Source organism: Oncorhynchus gorbuscha, linkage group LG01, assembly GCF_021184085.1.
Source record: "Oncorhynchus gorbuscha isolate QuinsamMale2020 ecotype Even-year linkage group LG01, OgorEven_v1.0, whole genome shotgun sequence".
Taxonomy (NCBI): domain Eukaryota; kingdom Metazoa; phylum Chordata; class Actinopteri; order Salmoniformes; family Salmonidae; genus Oncorhynchus; species Oncorhynchus gorbuscha.
The window spans coordinates 107,475,755-107,494,245 of NC_060173.1; the positions used below are offsets into that span (position 1 = coordinate 107,475,755).

Consider the following 18,491-nt stretch of genomic DNA (forward strand, 5'->3'; position numbering starts at 1 on the left):
TCCAAACCAGAATATTAGTCGGCTCCATTTTGTCTTGTGTTATTCTGTGGCCTAGCCTAGCTTGGCCGCAAACCCAGTCATCTCCGTCAAGATCGGTAGCAGTTTTCACTCTGTTCATTTCAACATTTTAAACATTACAATTTCAACATAAAAGGTAAGTATCACTCAGACAAACATTTAGGTGGCTAACTGAATTTTGTACTCTAACGTCCTTGGATAGGTGGAGGAAATCTGGAAGGCATCTAGGAATCTTTGTGTTGTCCTAAAATTTATAGAGCGGCTTTTGATAACCCTTGGTTGGAGTCTGAGCAGATTATTTGTTGCGATTGGAAACGTAATAAAATGGTGGTCCGATAGTCCAGGATTATGAGGAAAAATATTTATATCCACAATATTTGGCTGTGGCAATGCGTAGGTCAGGAGACCTGTTGGATGGCTCCGAAAGCCTTTTGGAGTGGGTCTGTGGATTTTTCCATGTGAGTATTGAAGTCACCAAAAACATTTATCTGTCATGACTACAAGGTCCGATTAGAAATTTCATGACTAGAAGCTCAAAAGATGAAAACACAGTCATTTTGAGGGGGTAAATACAACATTTCTGTCGTAAATGTTAGCAACAACTCTGCCTTTGCAGGATGCGCTGGGGGGCAAGGTCACTAGAGTAACCACGAGGAGAGGCCTCATTTAACACACGTTTGTCAGGCCAATCTCATCAAGTTTATGATCAGTGATTAGTTCATTGACCATAACTGCCTGGAAGTGAGGGATCTAACATTAACTTGTCCTATTTTGAGATGTGCGATATTTTCCCAATCTCTGTCAATAATGACAGGAATGGAGGAGGTCTTTATTCCAGTGAGATTGCTAACGCTAACATGTTTAGTTTTTCCTGACCTAGATTGAGGCACGGACACGTCTCAATGGGGATAGCTGAGCTGACCACACTGACTGCTAGTGGCAGCCTCCATTAAGATGGCAGGCTGGCTTCACAGCCTGCTGCCTGGCCTGCACCCTATCTCATTGTGGAGCTAGAGGAGATAGACAGGGTTCTGTGTTGATAGATAAAATGACAGCACCCCTCCAGTTTGGATGGAGTCCGCCACTCCTCAGCAGGCCAGGCTTGGTCCTTTGTGTGTGGAGTCCCAGAAAGCGGGTCAGTTATCTTCAAATTCTATCTTTTGGGAGGGCCAGAAAACAGTTTTCCACCAGCAATTGAGTTGTGAGACTGCTGTAGAGCTATCACTCCCCCTAACTGGGAGTAGGCCAGAGACAATTATTCGATGCCAACACATCTTTCTAGCTAAATTACACACTGATGGTATGTTGCTCTTGGTGACCTCTGACTGTTTCATCCTCACATCGTTGGTGCTATACCATCTACACTCGCCAATTTTAGTCTCAGCCAGCACCATCTTCAGATTAGCCTTTATGTCAGTAGCTCTGTCTCCTTGTAAACAATGTATGACCGCTGGATAATTCATTTTAAATCTAATAACCCGGGTAATGGAGTCGTGAATTACTAGGGTTTCCAATTTGTCAGAGCTAATGGTGGGAGGCTTTGACGGCTTAGACCCCGTAATGGGTGGAGGAGAAGACCAGAGAATGCTTGGGCTCTGACTGTGACTCGTTTCTTAGTGGGGAGAACCGGTTAAACATTTCTATCGGCTCAATGAGAGACACCGGTTGAGGATGCTGAACGCATTTTTTCCCCCAGAAACTAGGAGAACATCTGCGGCAACTGTGCAGGGGGATTAACACTACTAAATCAAATCAAATCAAATCCAATTTTATTTGTCACATACACATGGTTAGCAGATGTTAATGCGAGTGTAGCGAAATGCTTGTGCTTCTAGTTCCGACAATGCAGTGATAACCAACAAGTAATCTAACTAACAATTCCAAAACTACTGTCTTATACACAGTGTAAGGGGATAAGGAACATGTACATAAGGATATATGAATGAGTGATGGTACAGAGCAGCATACAGTAGATGGTATCGAGTACAGTATATACATATGAGATGAGTGTGTAGACAAAGTAAACAAAGTGGCATAGTTAAAGTGGCTAGTGATACATGTGTTACATAAGGATGCAGTCGATGTTGTAGAGTACAGTATATACATATGCATATGAGATGAATAATGTAGGGTAAGTAACATTATATAAGGTAGCATTGTTTAAAGTGGCTAGTGATATATTTACATCTTTCCCATCAATTCCCATTATTAAAATGGCTGGAGTTGGGTCAGTGTCAATGACAGTGTGTTGGCAGCAGCCACTCAATGTTAGTGGTGGCTATTTAACAGTCTGATGGCCTTGAGATAGAAGCTGTTTTTCAGTCTCTCGGTCCCAGCTTTGATGCACCTGTACTGACCTCGCCTTCTGGATGATAGCGGGGTGAACAGGCAGTGGTTCGGGTGGTTGATGTCCTTGATGATCTTTATGGCCTTCCTGTAACAACGGGTGGTGTAGGTGTCCTGGAGGGCAGGTAGTTTGCCCCCGGTGATGCGTTGTGCAGTCCTCACTACCCTCTGGAGAGCCTTACGGTTGAGGGCGGAGCAGTTGCCGTACCAGGCGGTGATACAGCCCGCCAGGATGCTCTCGATTGTGCATCTGTAGAAGTTTGTGAGTGCTTTTGGTGACAAGCCGAATTTCTTCAGCCTCCTGAGGTTGAATAGGCGCTGCTGCGCCTTCTTCACGACGCTGTCAGTGTGAGTGGACCAATTCAGTTTGTCTGTGATGTGTATGCCGAGGAACTTAAAACTAGCTACCCTCTCCACTACTGTTCCATCGATGTGGATAGGGGGGTGTACCCTCTGCTGTTTCCTGAAGTCCACAATCATCTCCTTAGTTTTGTTGACGTTGAGTGTGAGGTTATTTTCCTGACACCACACTCCAAGGGCCCTCACCTCCTCCCTGTAGGCCGTCTCGTCGTTGTTGGTAATCAAGCCTACCACTGTTGTGTCGTCCGCAAACTTGATGATTGAGTTGGAGGCGTGCGTGGCCACGCAGTCGTGGGTGAACAGGGAGTACAGGAGAGGGCTCAGAACGCACCCTTGTGGGGCCCCCGTGTTGATGATCAGCGGGGAGGAGATGTTGTTGCCTACCCTCACCACCTGGTGGAACAGACGCTGTATAATCTTTTCATACACTTAAATTGCCCTTGCCTAAAGATTTGGTTATCCTCACCATAAGGTGATAGATCTCCTGTATTCTAATTATTAATTTTAGAATAATTATATCCTTAATCAAAAAATAATTAAATCCTCTTATCAATTTAAAAAATGTTTACCTTTATTTAACTAGGCAAGTCAGTTAAGAACAAATTGTTATTTACAATGACAGCCTACCAAAAGGCAAAAGGCCTCCTGTGGGGACGGGGGCTGGGATTAAAAAATGTAGAACAAAACACACATAACAACAATCTACACACAATACCCCATAATGACAAAGCAAAAACGGTTTATTTTTTATTTTTGCAAATATATACAGTTGAAGTCGGAAGATTACATACACCTTAGCCAAATACATTTAAACTCAGGTTTTCACAATTCCTGACATTTAATCCTAGTAAAAATTCACTGTCTTAGGTCAATTAGGATCACCACTTTATTTTAAGAATGTGAAATGTCAGAATAATAGTAGAGAATTATATATTTCAGCTTTTATTTCTTTCATCACATTCCCAGTGGGTCAGAAGTTTACATAAACTCAATTAGTATTTGGTAGCATTGCCTTTAAATTGTTTAACTTGGGTCAAACATTTTGGGTAGCCTTCCACAAGCTTCCCACAATAATTTGGGTGAATTTTGGCCCATTTCTCCTGACGGAGCTGGTGTAACTGAGTCAGGTTTGTAGGCCTCCTTGCTCACACACACTTTTTCAGTTCTGCCCACACATTTTCTATGGGATTTGAGGTCAGGGCTTTATGATGGCCACTCCAATACCTTGACGTTGCTGTCCTTAAGCCATTTTGGCAGAAATTGGGAAGTATGCTTGGGGTCATTGTCCGTTTGGAAGACCCATTTGCAACCAAGGTTTAACTTCCTGACGGATGTCATGAGATGTTGCTTCAATATATCCACATAATTACCCTCCCTCATGAGGCCATCTATTTTGTGAAGTGCACCAGTTCCTCCTGCAGCAAAGCATCCCCACAACATGATGCTGCTACCCCCGTGCTTCACGGTTGGTATGGTGTTCTTCGGCTTGCAAGCCTCCCCCTTTTTCCTCCAAACATAACAATGGTCATTATGGCCAAACAGTTATATTTTTGTTTCATCAGACCAGAGGACATTTCTCCAAAAAGTAAGTTCTTTGTCCCCATGTGCAGTTGCAAACCACAGTCTGGCTTTTTTATGGCGGTTTTGGAGCAGTGGCTTCTTCCTTGCTGAGCAGCTTTTCAGGTTATGTCGATATAGGACTCATTTTACTGTGAATATAGACACTTTTGTACCCGTGTCCTCCAGCATCTTCACAAGGTCCTTTGCTTTTGTTCTGGGATTGATTTGCACTTTTTACACCAAAGTACATTCATTTCTAAGAGACAGAACGAGTCTCCTTCCTGAGAAGTATGATGGCTGCGTGGTCCCATGGTGTTGATACTTGTGTAATATTGTTTGTACAGATGAACATGGTACCTTCAGGCGTTTGGAAATTGCTCCCAAGGATGAACCACACTTGTGGAGGTCTACAATTATTGGTTTTGAGGTCTTGGCTGATTTCTTTTGATTTTCCCATGTCAAGCAAAGAGGCACCGAGTTTGAAGTCACAGGTACACCTCAAATTGACTCAAATTATGTCAATTAGTCTATCAGAAGCTTCTAAAGCCATGACATCATTTTCTGGAATTTTCCAAGTTGTTTAAAGGCACATTCAACTTAATGTGATGACCTAAACTGGGATATGCTTAACACCCCGGCTGTCCTACAATCTAAGCTAGATGCCCTCAATCTCACACAAATCATCAAGGAACCCACCAGGTACCACCCTAAATCTGTAAACATGGGCACCCTCATAGATATTATCCTGACCAACTTGCCCCGCAAATACACCTATGCTGTTTTCAATCAGGATCTCAGCGATCACTGCCTCATTGCCTGCATCCTTTATGGGTCTGCGGTCAAACAACCACCCCTCATCACTGTCAAAAGCTCCCTAAAACACTTCTGCGAGCAGGCCTTTCTAATCTACCTGGCCCGGGTATCCTGGAAGGATATTGACCTCATCCAGTCAGTTGAAGATGCCTGGTTGTTCTTAAAAAGTAATTTCCTCACCATCTTAAATAAGCATGCCCTTTTCAAAAAATGTAGAACTAAGAACATATATAGCCCTTGGTTCACTCCAGCCCTGACTGCCCTCGACCAGCACAAAAACATCCTGTGGCGGACTGCACTAGCATCGAATAATCGCTGCGATATGCAACTTTTCAGGGAAGTCAGGAACCAATACACACACAGTCAGTTAGGAAAGCAAAGGCTAGCTTTTTAAAACAGAAATTTGCCTCCTGTAGCTCTAAATCCAAAACGTTCTGGGATACTGTAAAGTCCACGGAGAATAAGAGCACCTCCTCCCAGCTGCCCACTGCACTGAGGCTAGGGAACACTGTCACCACCGATAAATCCACAATGATCGAGAATTTCAAGAAGCATTTCTCTATGGCTGGCCATGCTTTCCTCCTGGCTAACAGCTCCACACCCCCCACAGCTACTTGCCCAAGCCTCCCAGCTTTTCCTTCACCCAAATTCAGATAGCAGAAGTTCTGAAAGAGTTGCAGAACAGTCTGGGCTAGACAATCTGGACCCTCGCTTTCTAAAATTATTCGCCATGATTGTTGCAACCCCTATTACTTGTCTGTTCAACCTCTCTTTCTTATCGTCCAAGATTCCTAAAGATTGGAAAGCTGCCGCGGTCATCCCGCCCTCAAAGGGGGAGACACTCTCGACCAAAACTGTTACAGACCTATATCCATCCTGCCCTGCCTTTCTAAAGTCTTCGAAAGCCAAGTTAACAAACAGATCACTGACCATTTCGAATCCCACGTACCTTCTCCGCTGTGCAATCTGGTTTCTGAGCTGGTCACGGGTGCACCTCAGCCATGCTCAAGGTCCTAAACAATATCATAACCGCCATCAATAAAAGACAGTACTGTGCAGCCGTCTTCATCTACCTGGCCAAGGCTTTCGACTCTGTCAATCACCGTATTCTTACCGGCAGACTCAGACTTGGTTTCTCAAATGACTGCCTCGCCGGGTTCATAAACTACTTCTCAGAGTTCAGTGTGTCAAATTGGAGGGCCTGTTGTCCGGACCTCTGGCAGTCTCTATGGGGGTACCACAGGGTTCAATTCTTGGGCTGACTCTTTTCTCTGTATATATCAATGATGTCCTCTTGCTGCAGGTGATTCCTTGATTCACCTCCATGCAGACGACACCATTCTGTATACATCTGGCCCTTCTTTGGACAGTGTGTTAACAAACCTCCAAACGAGCTTCAATGCCATACAACACTCCTTCCGTGGCCTCCAACTGCTCTTAAATGCTAGTGAAACGAAATGCATGCTCTTCAAACGCTCGCTGCCCGCACCCACCCAGCCTGACCATACTAGTCTGGACGGTTCTGACATAGAATATGTGGACCACTTCAAATAGCTAGGTGTCTGGCAAGACTGTAAACTCTCCTCACGCTCCCAAACATACTAGAGGTCAACCGATTATGATTTTTTTCAATACCAATACCGATTATTGGAGGACCAAAAAAGCCTATACCGAATAATCGGCAAAATTATTTTTTTATTTTATTTATTTGTAATAATGACAATTACAACAATACTGAATGAACACTTATTTTAACTTAATATAATACCACAATAAAATCAATTTAGCTTCAAATAAATAATGAAACAAAGTGTTGGAGAAGAAAGTAAAAGTGCAATATGTGCCATGTAAGAAAGCTAACGTTTAAGTTCCTTGCTCAGAACATGAGAACATATGAAAGCTGGTGGTTCCTTTTAACATGAGTCTTCAATATTCCCAGGTAAGAAGTTTTAGGTTGCAGTTATTATAGGAATTATAGGAATATTTCCCTCTACCATTTTGTATTTCATTAACCTTTGACTATTGGATGTTCTTATAGGCACTTTAGTATTGCCAGTGTAACAGTACAGCTTCCGTCCCTCTCCTTGCTCTTCCCTGGGCTCGAACCAGGAACACAACGACAAAAGCCACCCTCGAAGCAGCGTTAACCATGCAGAGCACGGGAAACAACCAGCCCAAGGCTCAGAGCAAGTGACATTTGAAACGCTATTAGCGTGCGCTAACTAGCCAGCCATTTCACTTCGGTTACACCAGCCTCATCTCGGGAGTTGATAGGCTTGAAGTCATAAACAGCGCACGAAAGTTCTGTTTGAATGAATGTTTATGCGCCTGCTTCGGCCTAACACCGCTCAGTCAAATACTTGTATGCTCAGTCAGATTATACGCAACACAGGACACGCTAGATAATATCTAGTAATATCATCAACCATGTGTAGTTAACTAGTGATTATTTATTGATTGTTTTTTATAAAGTAAGTTTAATGCTTGTTAGCAACTTACCTTGGCTTACTGCATCCTTGTGGAGTGCAACGGTTGTTATTGCGTTGGACTAGTTAACTGTAAGTTTGCAAGATTGGTCTCAACTGGCCTACCTGGTTAAATAAAGGTGAAATATATATATATTTTTAAAAGTATGTAAACTTCTGACCCATTGGAATTGTGATTAAGTGAAATAATCTGTCTAAACAATTGTTAGAACAATTAATAATAATAATAATAATAATAATAAATTAAATTAAATTACTTGTGTCATGCACAAAGTAGTGTCCTAACTGACTTGCCAAAACTATAGTTTGTTAACAAGGAATTTGTGGAGTGGTTGAAAAACAAGTTTTAATGACTCCAATCGAAGTGTATGTAAACTTCCGACTTCAACTGTAATATCACATTTACATATTCAGACCCTTTACTCAATACTTTGTTGAAGCACCTTAGGCAGCGATTACAGCCTGTATTTGGGGATTTTCTCCCATTCTTCACTGCAGAGCTATTTTCAGGTCAATACAGAGATGTTCGATCGGGTTCAAGTCCAGGCTTGGCCTGGTCCACTCAAGGACATTCAGAGACTTGTCCCGAAGCCACTCTTGTGTTGTCTTGGCTGTGTGCTTAGGGTCATTGTCCTGTTTGAAGGTGAACCTTTGCCCCCAGTCTGAGGTCCTGAGCACTCTGGAACAGGTTTTCATCAAGGATCTCTTTTTCCTCTCATCTTTCCATCGATCATAACTAGTTTCCCATTTCATGCAGCTGAAAAACATTCCCAGAGCATAATGCTGCCAGCACCATGCTTCACCCTAGGGATGGTGCCAGGTTTCTTCCAGACGTGATGTTTGGCATTCAGGCCAAAAAGTTCAGTCTTGGTTTCATCAGACCAGAGAATCTTGTTTCTCATGGTCTGAGTCACTCCAAGCCGGCTGCCGTGCCTTTTACTGAGGAGTGGCTTCCGTCTGGCCGCTCTACAAAAACTGTTTTCGTGTTGTCATGAAGGGGTATCGTGTGGAGATTGATGAGGATTTTAGAATAGGGCTGTAAAGTAAATAAATGGAAAAAGTCGAGGGGTCTAAATACTTTCCGACTGCATTGTATCGCTATCGGGGCTCTAGTTAGGAGTACTATTAGAGTGAGGGGAAATGATCTATATAAAAAGCACTGGGATGTTTGACATGCTAAAATAGACGTGGTTATTTGCCTTGTGAAATAAAACTACTTCCATCAAGGGCTAGAATACAAAAAGTATTTCAACCCTTGAGGCTACAGATTATATTTTCAATTTGCATTACAAAGTAATGTAGTGGAGGCTGATGTATTAGCACGTTAATCAAATGCAATGTTCTAGTTCTCATAACTCATCACATCATATGTATTATGCTTAGTTACCACACCCGTTGATTTTTCAAAGGGCCTCGTTAATCACATTCACAACTCTTTCTAGTTATCGGCAACAAATATTTAATCAGTACCACAGCGCTATCTGCTGTTAATCGGTTGACATAATTGTGTGGACTACAAGTCCCATAAGGAAGCGTTAGTGCCTACGGACTACTACACCCATCATGCCAATTTAGTTCAGCGATGAGATTGAACGTTCTAGCACAGTTTCTAATACTTTCAGAATAGAAACGACTGGACAGCATTACAAAACAGAAAAAGCCAACACATTTTTATTAAAATGCTTTGGTTTGAAGGCTCTATTCCAGCAGCCATCATCTCAGCCAAAGAACAGAGCTCCATCTTCGTCGTCGTAATAACAGGTATTGTTAGGTAGATTACGGTAGCTAGCCAGCGCAGATTTGCTAGCCAACCAGTTGAGTTGAATGATTCGCTAATGTAGCTAAAACACTGAGACCAAACGAGCTCTGTCATTGTCAGTAAACTAGCAAGGAATATTAACAACATGACAAAACGTTAGCGAACGGGTCGAAACGGAGAGGAATGACAGCTGTCAAATATCAGCTCACGTTAAATAATACGATTTACCTAGTTTAGTTAATTGTTAGCTAACTGGTTAGTTCTAGCCGCTAATGACAACCAATATGTCTGGCTAGCTTTTTTATTTATTTTGACGTTACATACAACAGAAACATAGATGGCGTTTGTCATTATTCACCGTTTGTTCCTTGCCTAATTTCAGTAGAACCAGCGACTGTCACCACCAACATACTTGTCTTGTGGGCAGTGCGTGTGATGCCAATAATTCACCACTTCTGATCTTCTTGTCTTCTACCAGGCGACGATGAGGTGTCAGCACAAATGATGTCCAGTTGGGAGGACGACGGAGTGGCCGAGGTCTCCCATAACTGCTGTGTCGCAATCAAGGTGGATGCCAAGAGGTAGCCTATAATGCAATCCTACACTTGTGTGGATATGATACACACTGCTTCCTTACCTTATTTTTCAAATGACGTCAGTATTACTAACAAATGTTATGTCTTGTGTTTAATGCTTTTTTTCTTCCAGCGAGACATGCTCTCAGTTTTCTCAAATCTGTATCCTTCTCCTCCAAAGGGTTTTTATTACCCCTATATTTGGACTATTGTTTCTAATCCCTCAGTCATAATTTTGCGTAGAAGATGTTCCATCTCTTCTAATACCTGTGATTATTCACCAACCATATTCTTTCAGACATATTCTAGACTATGTAATCAAGTCCAATCCCTTTTGTTGTTGTTGTTATTATTATTATGTTGTGCACTTTGGTTTGCCCTTAACTTCCCCTTGAAGACCCGGTGGTGTGCATCCCGTCCAGTTTCTTTATTGGAGAGAATGGAATCCCCCTGGAAGTTGTTGCCGGGAGTGTCTCTGCAGAGGAACTCACGAAAAGAATCGACAAAGTCAAACAGGTAAGAATTAAATGGAAAAGACAAACAATATAGTAACAGTAACTTGTTTTCAAGAGCACTGAGGGTGTCACACTGAACATGCATCTCTTGTGCCTTACAGATGCACGCCCAGCAGATAGCAAGCGAGGGTGTGGAAGCAGGGACTCCCGTGGAGGCTTGCCCACCAGCCGTGGTAGCCTCAGAGCCAGCCCCGGCACAGCCCCCCTCACCCCCACTGGAGCTCCAGCCCAGCCACGCACCACCTGCAGCGCCAGCCACATCTAAAGGTGTGTTTGTGTGTCAGACCACCGTGGACGATGCTGATTAATGATGGCTCACCACAGGAGTTTTGCTGCATAACAATGCAACAAAATACGAGCAGTTGCGCTATACAGAAATGTCATTCTGTGTGTGTTACTAGATATGCTACATTACTAAAATTATGAGGACAGCTGCTCGTCGAACATCTCATTCCAAAATCATGGGCATTAATATGGAGTTGGGCCCCCCTGCTCTAACAGCCTCCACTCTTCCACTATATGATGGAACATTGCTGCAGGGACTTGCTTCCATTCAGCCACAAGTATTCGTGAGGTCGGGCACTGATGTTGGGCGATTAAGACTGCCTCGCAGTCGGCGTAACAATTCATACAGACGGTTTTTCATGGGATTGAGGTCATGCCTCTGCAGGCCATCAAGTTCTTCCACACCGATCTCGACAAACCATTGCTGTATGCACCTCGCTTTATGTAGGGGACATTGTCATGCTGAAACAGGAAAGGGCCTTCCCCCAAACTCTTGCCAAAAGTTGGAAGCACAGAATTGTCTAGAATATCATAGTATGCTGTAGCCTATGATCCCACTTCACTGGAACTAAGGGGCGTGGCCCGAACCACGAAAGTCAGCCGCAGACCATTATTCCTTCTCCACCAAACTTTACAGTTGGCACTATGCATTGGGGAAGGTAGCGTTCTCCTGGCATCCGACAAACCCAGATTTTTCTGTCGGACTGCCAGATGATGAAACGTGATTCATCACTCAAGAGAAAGCGTTTTCACTGCTCCAGAGTCCAATGGCGGTGAGTTTTACACCACTCCAGCTGAGGCTTGGCATTGCACATGATGATCTTAGGCTTGTGTTCAGCTGCTTGGCCATGGAAACCCATTTCATGAAGCTCCTGAGGAAGACTTGTGCTGACGTTGCTTCCAGAGGCAGTTGGAACTTGGTAGTGAGTGTTGCAACTGAGGACAGATGATTTTTACATGCTACGCGCTTCAGCAATCGGCGGTCCCGTTCTGTGAGCTTGTGTGGCCTACCACTTCGCGTCTGAGCCGTTGTTGCTCCTAGACGTTTCTACTTCATAATAACACCACTTAGAGTTGACCGGGGCAGCTCTAGCAGGACAGAAATTTGATGAACTGACTTGTTGGAAGGTGGCCTCCTATGACCGTGCCATGTTGAAAGTCACTGAGCTCTTCAGTAAGACCATTCTACTGCCAATGTTTGTCTATGGAGATGGCATGGCTGTGTGCTCGATTCTATACACCTGTCAGCATGGGGTGTGGCTGAAATAGCTGAATCCACTCATTTGAAGGGGTGTCCCCATACCTTTGTATATAGTGTCCTGTTGATATGAACAACAATGTGTAGACTTAAATAGACACCGACATGATTGCTGTTAATTGATACACTTAGTGTTTCTCAAAATGTATGGATCCAAATCAAAGTATGCAAAACGGAGCACGGGGGGCACTTCTTGAATGCATACTCCGGTTGTCCATATTTTGAAGTATGCATCAATGCAAGCTTCAACTGAAAGTATGCACAGAAATATGAAACAACCATGTAAAAAAATATATATATATATATATTTCTCCACACTCGTCCTCACAAGAACCATACTCGAGAGAACGGCAGTATGCATATTGAGAAACACGCACTGATAATGATTTCTGTAATCCGCTTGTGGTTCTGCTCAGAATCCCTGTCCAGGCCAGCAGAGGAAGGCGGAGCATCAGCCTCAGTGGTCGTCACCCCCGGGGAAGACGGGAGCTCATCGTCAGACGACGCATCAACCAGCTCTCAGCCTGACAGGGTCCTTGATGCTAAGGTGGAGAGGTAGGAACGACACACAACGGAGGAACAGGGATGGAGGGTTGAAATATGCTTTGTCTTCTGAAACTTTCCCTTCTGTAGGTTAACAAAGAAACTGGAGGAGAGACGGGATCAGAAAAAGAAAGAGGAGGAGGTAAAGAATACTGACACTTCCCCTACTGACACCTTGCTGGTGTCCCCTACTTACACCTCACTGGTGCCCCTACTGACACCTCCCCTACTGACACCTCACTGGTGTCCCCTACTGACACCTCACTGGTGTCCCCTACTGACACCTCACTGGTGTCCCCTACTGACACCTCACTGGTGTCCCCTACTGACACCTCCCCCTACTGACACCTTGGTGGGGTCCCCTACTGACACCTCCCCTACTGACACCTCCCCTACTGTCCCCTACTGACGACACCTCCCCTACTGACACCTCCCCTACTTGCCTCTCGCTGGTGTCCCCTACTGACACCTCCCCTACTTGCACCTCACTGGTGTCCCCTACTGACACCTCCCCTACTGACACCTCACTGGTGTCCCCTACTGACACCTCACTGGTGTCCCCTACTGACACCTCCCCTACTTGCACCTCACTGGTGTCCCCTACTGACACCTCCCCTACTGACACCTCCCCTACTGTCCCCTACTGACGACACCTCCCCTACTGACACCTCACTGGTGTCCCCTACTGACACCTCCCCTACTGACCCTCCGCTGGTGTCCCCTACTGACACCTCGCTGGTGTCCCCTACTGACACCTCGCTGGTGTCCCCTACTGACACCTCGCTGGTGTCCCCTACTGACACCTCGCTGGTGTCCCCTACTGACACCTCGCTGGTGTCCCCTACTGACACCTCGCTGGTGTCCCCTACTGACCCCTACTGACCCTCGCTGGTGTCCCCTACTGACACCTCGCTGGTGTCCCCTACTGACACCTCCCTGGTGTCCCCTACTGACACCTCCGCTGGTGTCCCCTACTGACACCTCGCTGGTGTCCCCTACTGACACCTCGCTGGTGTCCCCTACTGACACCTCGCTGGTGTCCCCTACTGACACCTCCCCTACTGACACCTCCCCTACTGACCCTCCGCTGGTGTCCCCTGCTGACACCTCCCCTGCTGACACCTCCCCTGCTGACACCTCCCCTGCTGACACCTCCCCTGCTGACACCTCCCCTGCTGACCCTCCGCTGGTGTCCCGTACTGACACCTCCCCTGCTGACCCCTCCCCTGCTGACCCCTCCCCTGCTGACACCTCCCCTGCTGACCCCTCCCCTGCTGACCCCTCCCCTGCTGACCCCTCCCCTGCTGACCCCTCCCCCTGCTGACCCCTCCCCTGCTGACCCCTCCCCTGCTGACCCCTCCCCTGCTGACCCCTCCCCTGCTGACACCTCCCTGCTGACACCTCCCCTGCTGACACCTCCCCTGCTGACACCTCCCCTGCTGACACCTCCCCTGCTGACACCTCCCCTGCTGACACCTCCCCTGCTGACCCTCCGCTGGTGTCCCCTACTGACACCTCCCCTACTGACACCTCCCCAGCTGACACCTCCGCTGGTGTCCCGTACTGACACCTCCCCTACTGACACCTCACTGGTGTCCCCTACTGACACCTCACTGGTGTCCCCTACTGACACCTCACCTACTGACACCTCACTGGTGTCCCCTACTGACACCTCCCCCTACTGACACCTCACTGGTGTCCCCTACTGACACCTCCCCCTACTGACACCTTGGTGGTGTCCCCTACTGACACCTCCCCTACTGACACCTCCCCTACTGTCCCCTACTGACGACACCTCCCCTACTGACACCTCCCCTACTTGCACCTCGCTGGTGTCCCCTACTGACACCTCCCCTACTTGCACCTCACTGGTGTCCCCTACTGACACCTCCCCTACTGACACCTCACTGGTGTCCCCTATTGACACCTCACTGGTGTCCCCTACTGACCCTCCCCTACTGACCCTCCGCTGGTGTCCCCTACTGACACCTCGCTGGTGTCCCCTACTGACACCTCCCCTACTGACACCTCGCTGGTGTCCCCTACTGACACCTCCCCTACTGACCCTCCGCTGGTGTCCCGTACTGACACCTCCCCAGCTGACACCTCCGCTGGTGTCCCGTATTGACATCTCCCCTACTGACACCTCCCCTACTGACACCTCCGCTGGTGTCCCGTACTGACACCTCCCCTACTGACACCTCCGCTGGTGTCCCGTACTGACACCTCCCCTACTGACACCTCCCCTACTGACACCTCCCCTACTGACACCTCCCCAGCTGACACCTCCGCTGGTGTCCCGTACTGACACCACCCCTACTGTCACCTCCCCTACTGACCCTCCGCTGGTGTCCCCTGCTGACACCTCCCCTACTGACACCTCACTGGTGTCCCCTACTGACACCTCCCCTGCTGACCCTCCGCTGGTGTCCCCTACTGACACCTCCCCTACTGACGACACCTCGCCGGTAGCCCCTTCTGACACCTCCCATACTAACACCTCCCATACTGACACCTCGCCGGTGTCCAGTACTGACACCGCCCATACTGACACCTCCCATACTGACACCTCGCCGGTGTCCCCTACTGACACCACCCATACTGACACCTCCCATACTGACACCTCACCGGTGGCCAATACTGCTCTTTTAATACTATATAATGTACATTTTGACTAATCTATATGTGTATACATAGAATGGATGGCCTATTGATACTTGTGTGCGCCTGTATCTATTTCTGTGTGATGATGGTCAGGGTGAAATAAAGGAGATGGAGAGAAGGAAGATGGGGAAGGAGATGCTGGACTTCAAGAGGAAGAACGAGGATGAGAAGACCAAGCGCATTATGGATGAGAGGAGCAGAGAGAAGGCAGAAGAGAAGGCTGCCAGGGAGCGTGTCAAAGCACAGATCGCCCTGGTAAACAAATGCATCAAGCTCTCACCCCTCTGCTTCAAAACCCAAAAGACTGAACTAAAAATAATAATCCCTTGTTGGGCTTCTCTGATTAAACTTTTACTCATAACTCCCTCTAGTGGCCTGAGTGAACACTACAGGGTTTGGTGATGAAATAGACAATGTTTGTTGTTGTGGTGGTGTGGAATGAGTATAGAGGCTGGCTGATGCAAGTTTGTCCCACAGGACCGTGCTGACAGAGCTGCCCGCTATGCCAATAACCAGGAGGAGGTGGAGGTAGCGCGGCTGGCAGCACTGCAGGCCAGACAAGCAGAGGCGGAAGCCAAGAAGGAGATCGTACACAGGGAGAGGAGGTATGGAGTTACTTTAGTCACAGGAGAAAATGTAGATTCACTTTAAACAGTTTTTATTTTATTTAAAAAAAAATTTTTACACCCAAGAAGTTCTATGTCACCACTAATGTAGTAATAGAATAACATTTTTTTTAAATGTTATTTTCCTCCAGCGCCATAGCAAGAATACAGTTCCGTCTCCCAGATGGTTCTTTCTTCACCAGGCAGTTCTCCTCAGAGGCCAAACTGAATGAGGCTCGGCAGTTTGCTGTCAATGTAAGACTTTTTCCAACTCAAATTAGACAAGTGAACATTAAGAACATGTTCATTCTCTCTGGTGGAATATGATATTAAATATCATAATGCCGGTTGTCACTAAAGAGTTTGTATTTCTCCTTTCAGGAAGTGGGAAATCGCTATGGCAACTTCTCCCTGGCGACTATGTTCCCTCGCAGGGAGTTTACGGCTGACGACCTGGGTAAGACTCTACTGGAGTTGGAGCTGGCTCCCGGTGCCTCCATAGTCCTGCTGCCTGTGAGTGACTGGAAACCAAATACAACTCCCATTTTCCACTTTGTCATTTGTGAATTGACAACAAGACAGTGTCATATCACTGCACAGTTAGATTTAGTCCTTGTACATGCATGTGTAACCGATGTGAAATGGCTAGCTAGTTAGCGGTGGTGCGCGCTAATAGCGTTTCAATCAGGTGACGTCACTTGCTCTGAGACCTGAAGTAGTTGTTCCCCTTGCTCTGCAAGGGCCGTGGCTTTTGTGGAGCGATGGGTAACGATGCTTCGTGGGTGTCAGTTGTCGATGTGTGCAGTGGGTCCCTGGTCCAAGCCCAGGTAGGGGCGAGGAGAGGGACTGAATCTGAACTGCATTGGTCTTGTTTCCCATGTTTGTTTTCGGGACTTTTTGCTTGTTTTCCCTGGTAAAATGACAACACTGAGTATAATGTGTTTTATATTATTCACAACTGCTTCCAGCAAACAGGACGGCCCAATAACACGGTGGTGCAGTCTGGAGGGGGTATCTGGGCTGTGTTGGGTACCATCCTCTACCCCCTGCTGGCTGTGTGGAGGTTCCTGAGTGGCTTCCTCTTCACCAGCCCCGCCACCCCCAGAGCAGCAGGCCCCAGAGGCCCAGCCCAGCAGCCCAACACTAACTCAGGCTCTGGTTCCTCCTCATCTGCTGAACCGAAGAGGTGAGGTCCCATCCAGCAGGCTCTTCGATATACACTCCTATGTTTAGGAGTAGCTGAGATTGTTGTGATGGTACATTATGGTTAGGAGTTCAGTTGACAAGACTTTGCCCGATTGTTACAATGTACAATTACATTGAAATTGAATGGTTAGACTCGTCCAGGTTAATCATTATCAGGTTTCATAACAGAAACATTGTTGTTGTTGTTGTAGCCAGAGGGAATAATAATAATTCTGAGAATGAATCTAGGGGTTTGATTGAATAGTGTGGTTGTGTAAGATTGGGTGTTCTAAAGCCTAATTGGTTTGTTTCACATCCATTTTCACTTTTTCAGAGAAACCCTTCGCAAACGCACACTGGAGAAGCAACCAGTAGACTTCAAACGAGACGGTAAAATCCACAGGCTACGGAATCACCAGGACAGTGAGGATGAGAATAACACTTGGAACGGCAACTCTACCCAGCAGATGTAGTGCAATAACACTGTTCCCCCCCCCCCCTTCCTTCCCTCCTGCTAATAGGGCTGTTTGTTTTATGTTTATCTAGTCTAAGCCTGTACTGTCTCCCCCCCCCTCTTCCTTCCCTCCTGCTAATAGGGCTGTTTGTTTTATGTTTATCTTGTCTAAGCCTGTACTCTCTCTCCCCCCCCTCTTCCTTCCCTCCTGCTAATAATAGGGCTGTATGTTTTATGTTTATCTTGTCTAAGCCTGTACTCTGCTCCTCCCCTGCATGGGTAGATGTAATCAAGTTTTACCTCCCGACCGTTGGGCTTGAACAGAGAAGACCCCCTTTGTGTTGAAACTGTTACTTGATTCATTCAGCCTCCTTACAGAATACAACCAGCCGGGGGGACCGTCAGTATCCTGACATGTCTACTGTATGATGAAGGGCTGAGACAGGTGTTGATTGATGGCCTTGTCTAAATGAGAACTTTTGTGTTTAATTTAACATTTAACATTCAATAACCAGATAAAATGGTGTTTAATGCTGTATGATATGAGGCCTGTGTGTGTAGCAGTATTTAATCAAGGCTGTGACCCCTTGGTATAGACTACCTCCCTCGGCAGTAGAATGTGCTTCTACTACTAGTTGAACATGGGAAACCACTGTACTGCTCTCATTTAACTATGGGAATAAAAATGTTTTCCAATAAACAATCATTTGGCTTGCTCTATAATTCTGTTAAATCAAGCCTTACCATAATACTTTTTGTTGGTTTGTTTGCAATGTCATCTAATGAGCTGTGAATAACAGTGACTCAATCAGATCTTTATTGGTTACAGATGTGCAAAATACAATTGATTTGAGATTCTTGCTTTCGCAGCAGTGCTTTATAAAATGGTAATTATAACCTACAGTTGTGTGTGTATATTTATAGCACAGGATACTGATTAATTTACATCTGTCCCTAATTTTAATGTCACACTGTTTAGTGAACTCTCGTTTTAATATGGTCAAACTTTCTTTAGAAAAGAAACAAACATTCAAATCAGTGTAAAACCAGGTGAGCTGGTTCTAC

The 18,491-nt window shown here is 46.1% G+C and overlaps 1 protein-coding gene across 2 annotated transcripts; it reads left to right on the top strand.

Annotated features, from left to right (window-relative positions):
• The first annotated feature begins 9,134 nt into the window (after nt 1-9,134).
• On the top strand, nt 9,135-18,325 carry LOC124048477 (UBX domain-containing protein 4-like). 2 transcript variants are annotated; one of them, XM_046369316.1, is made up of 13 exons: nt 9,135-9,344; nt 9,821-9,923; nt 10,051-10,079; nt 10,315-10,433; nt 10,534-10,699; nt 12,392-12,530; nt 12,609-12,660; nt 15,276-15,437; nt 15,660-15,787; nt 15,940-16,042; nt 16,169-16,300; nt 16,756-16,973; nt 17,307-18,325. In XM_046369316.1, the coding sequence occupies exons 1-13, from the start codon at nt 9,263-9,265 to the stop codon at nt 17,443-17,445; spliced, it is 1,572 nt and encodes a 523-aa protein (XP_046225272.1). In that variant the 5' UTR covers nt 9,135-9,262; the 3' UTR covers nt 17,446-18,325. The 2 variants fall into 2 exon arrangements, with proteins under 2 accessions (XP_046225272.1, XP_046225280.1); XM_046369324.1 differs by having other exon boundaries at nt 15,288-15,437.
• Nucleotides 18,326-18,491: the final 166 nt, after the last annotated feature.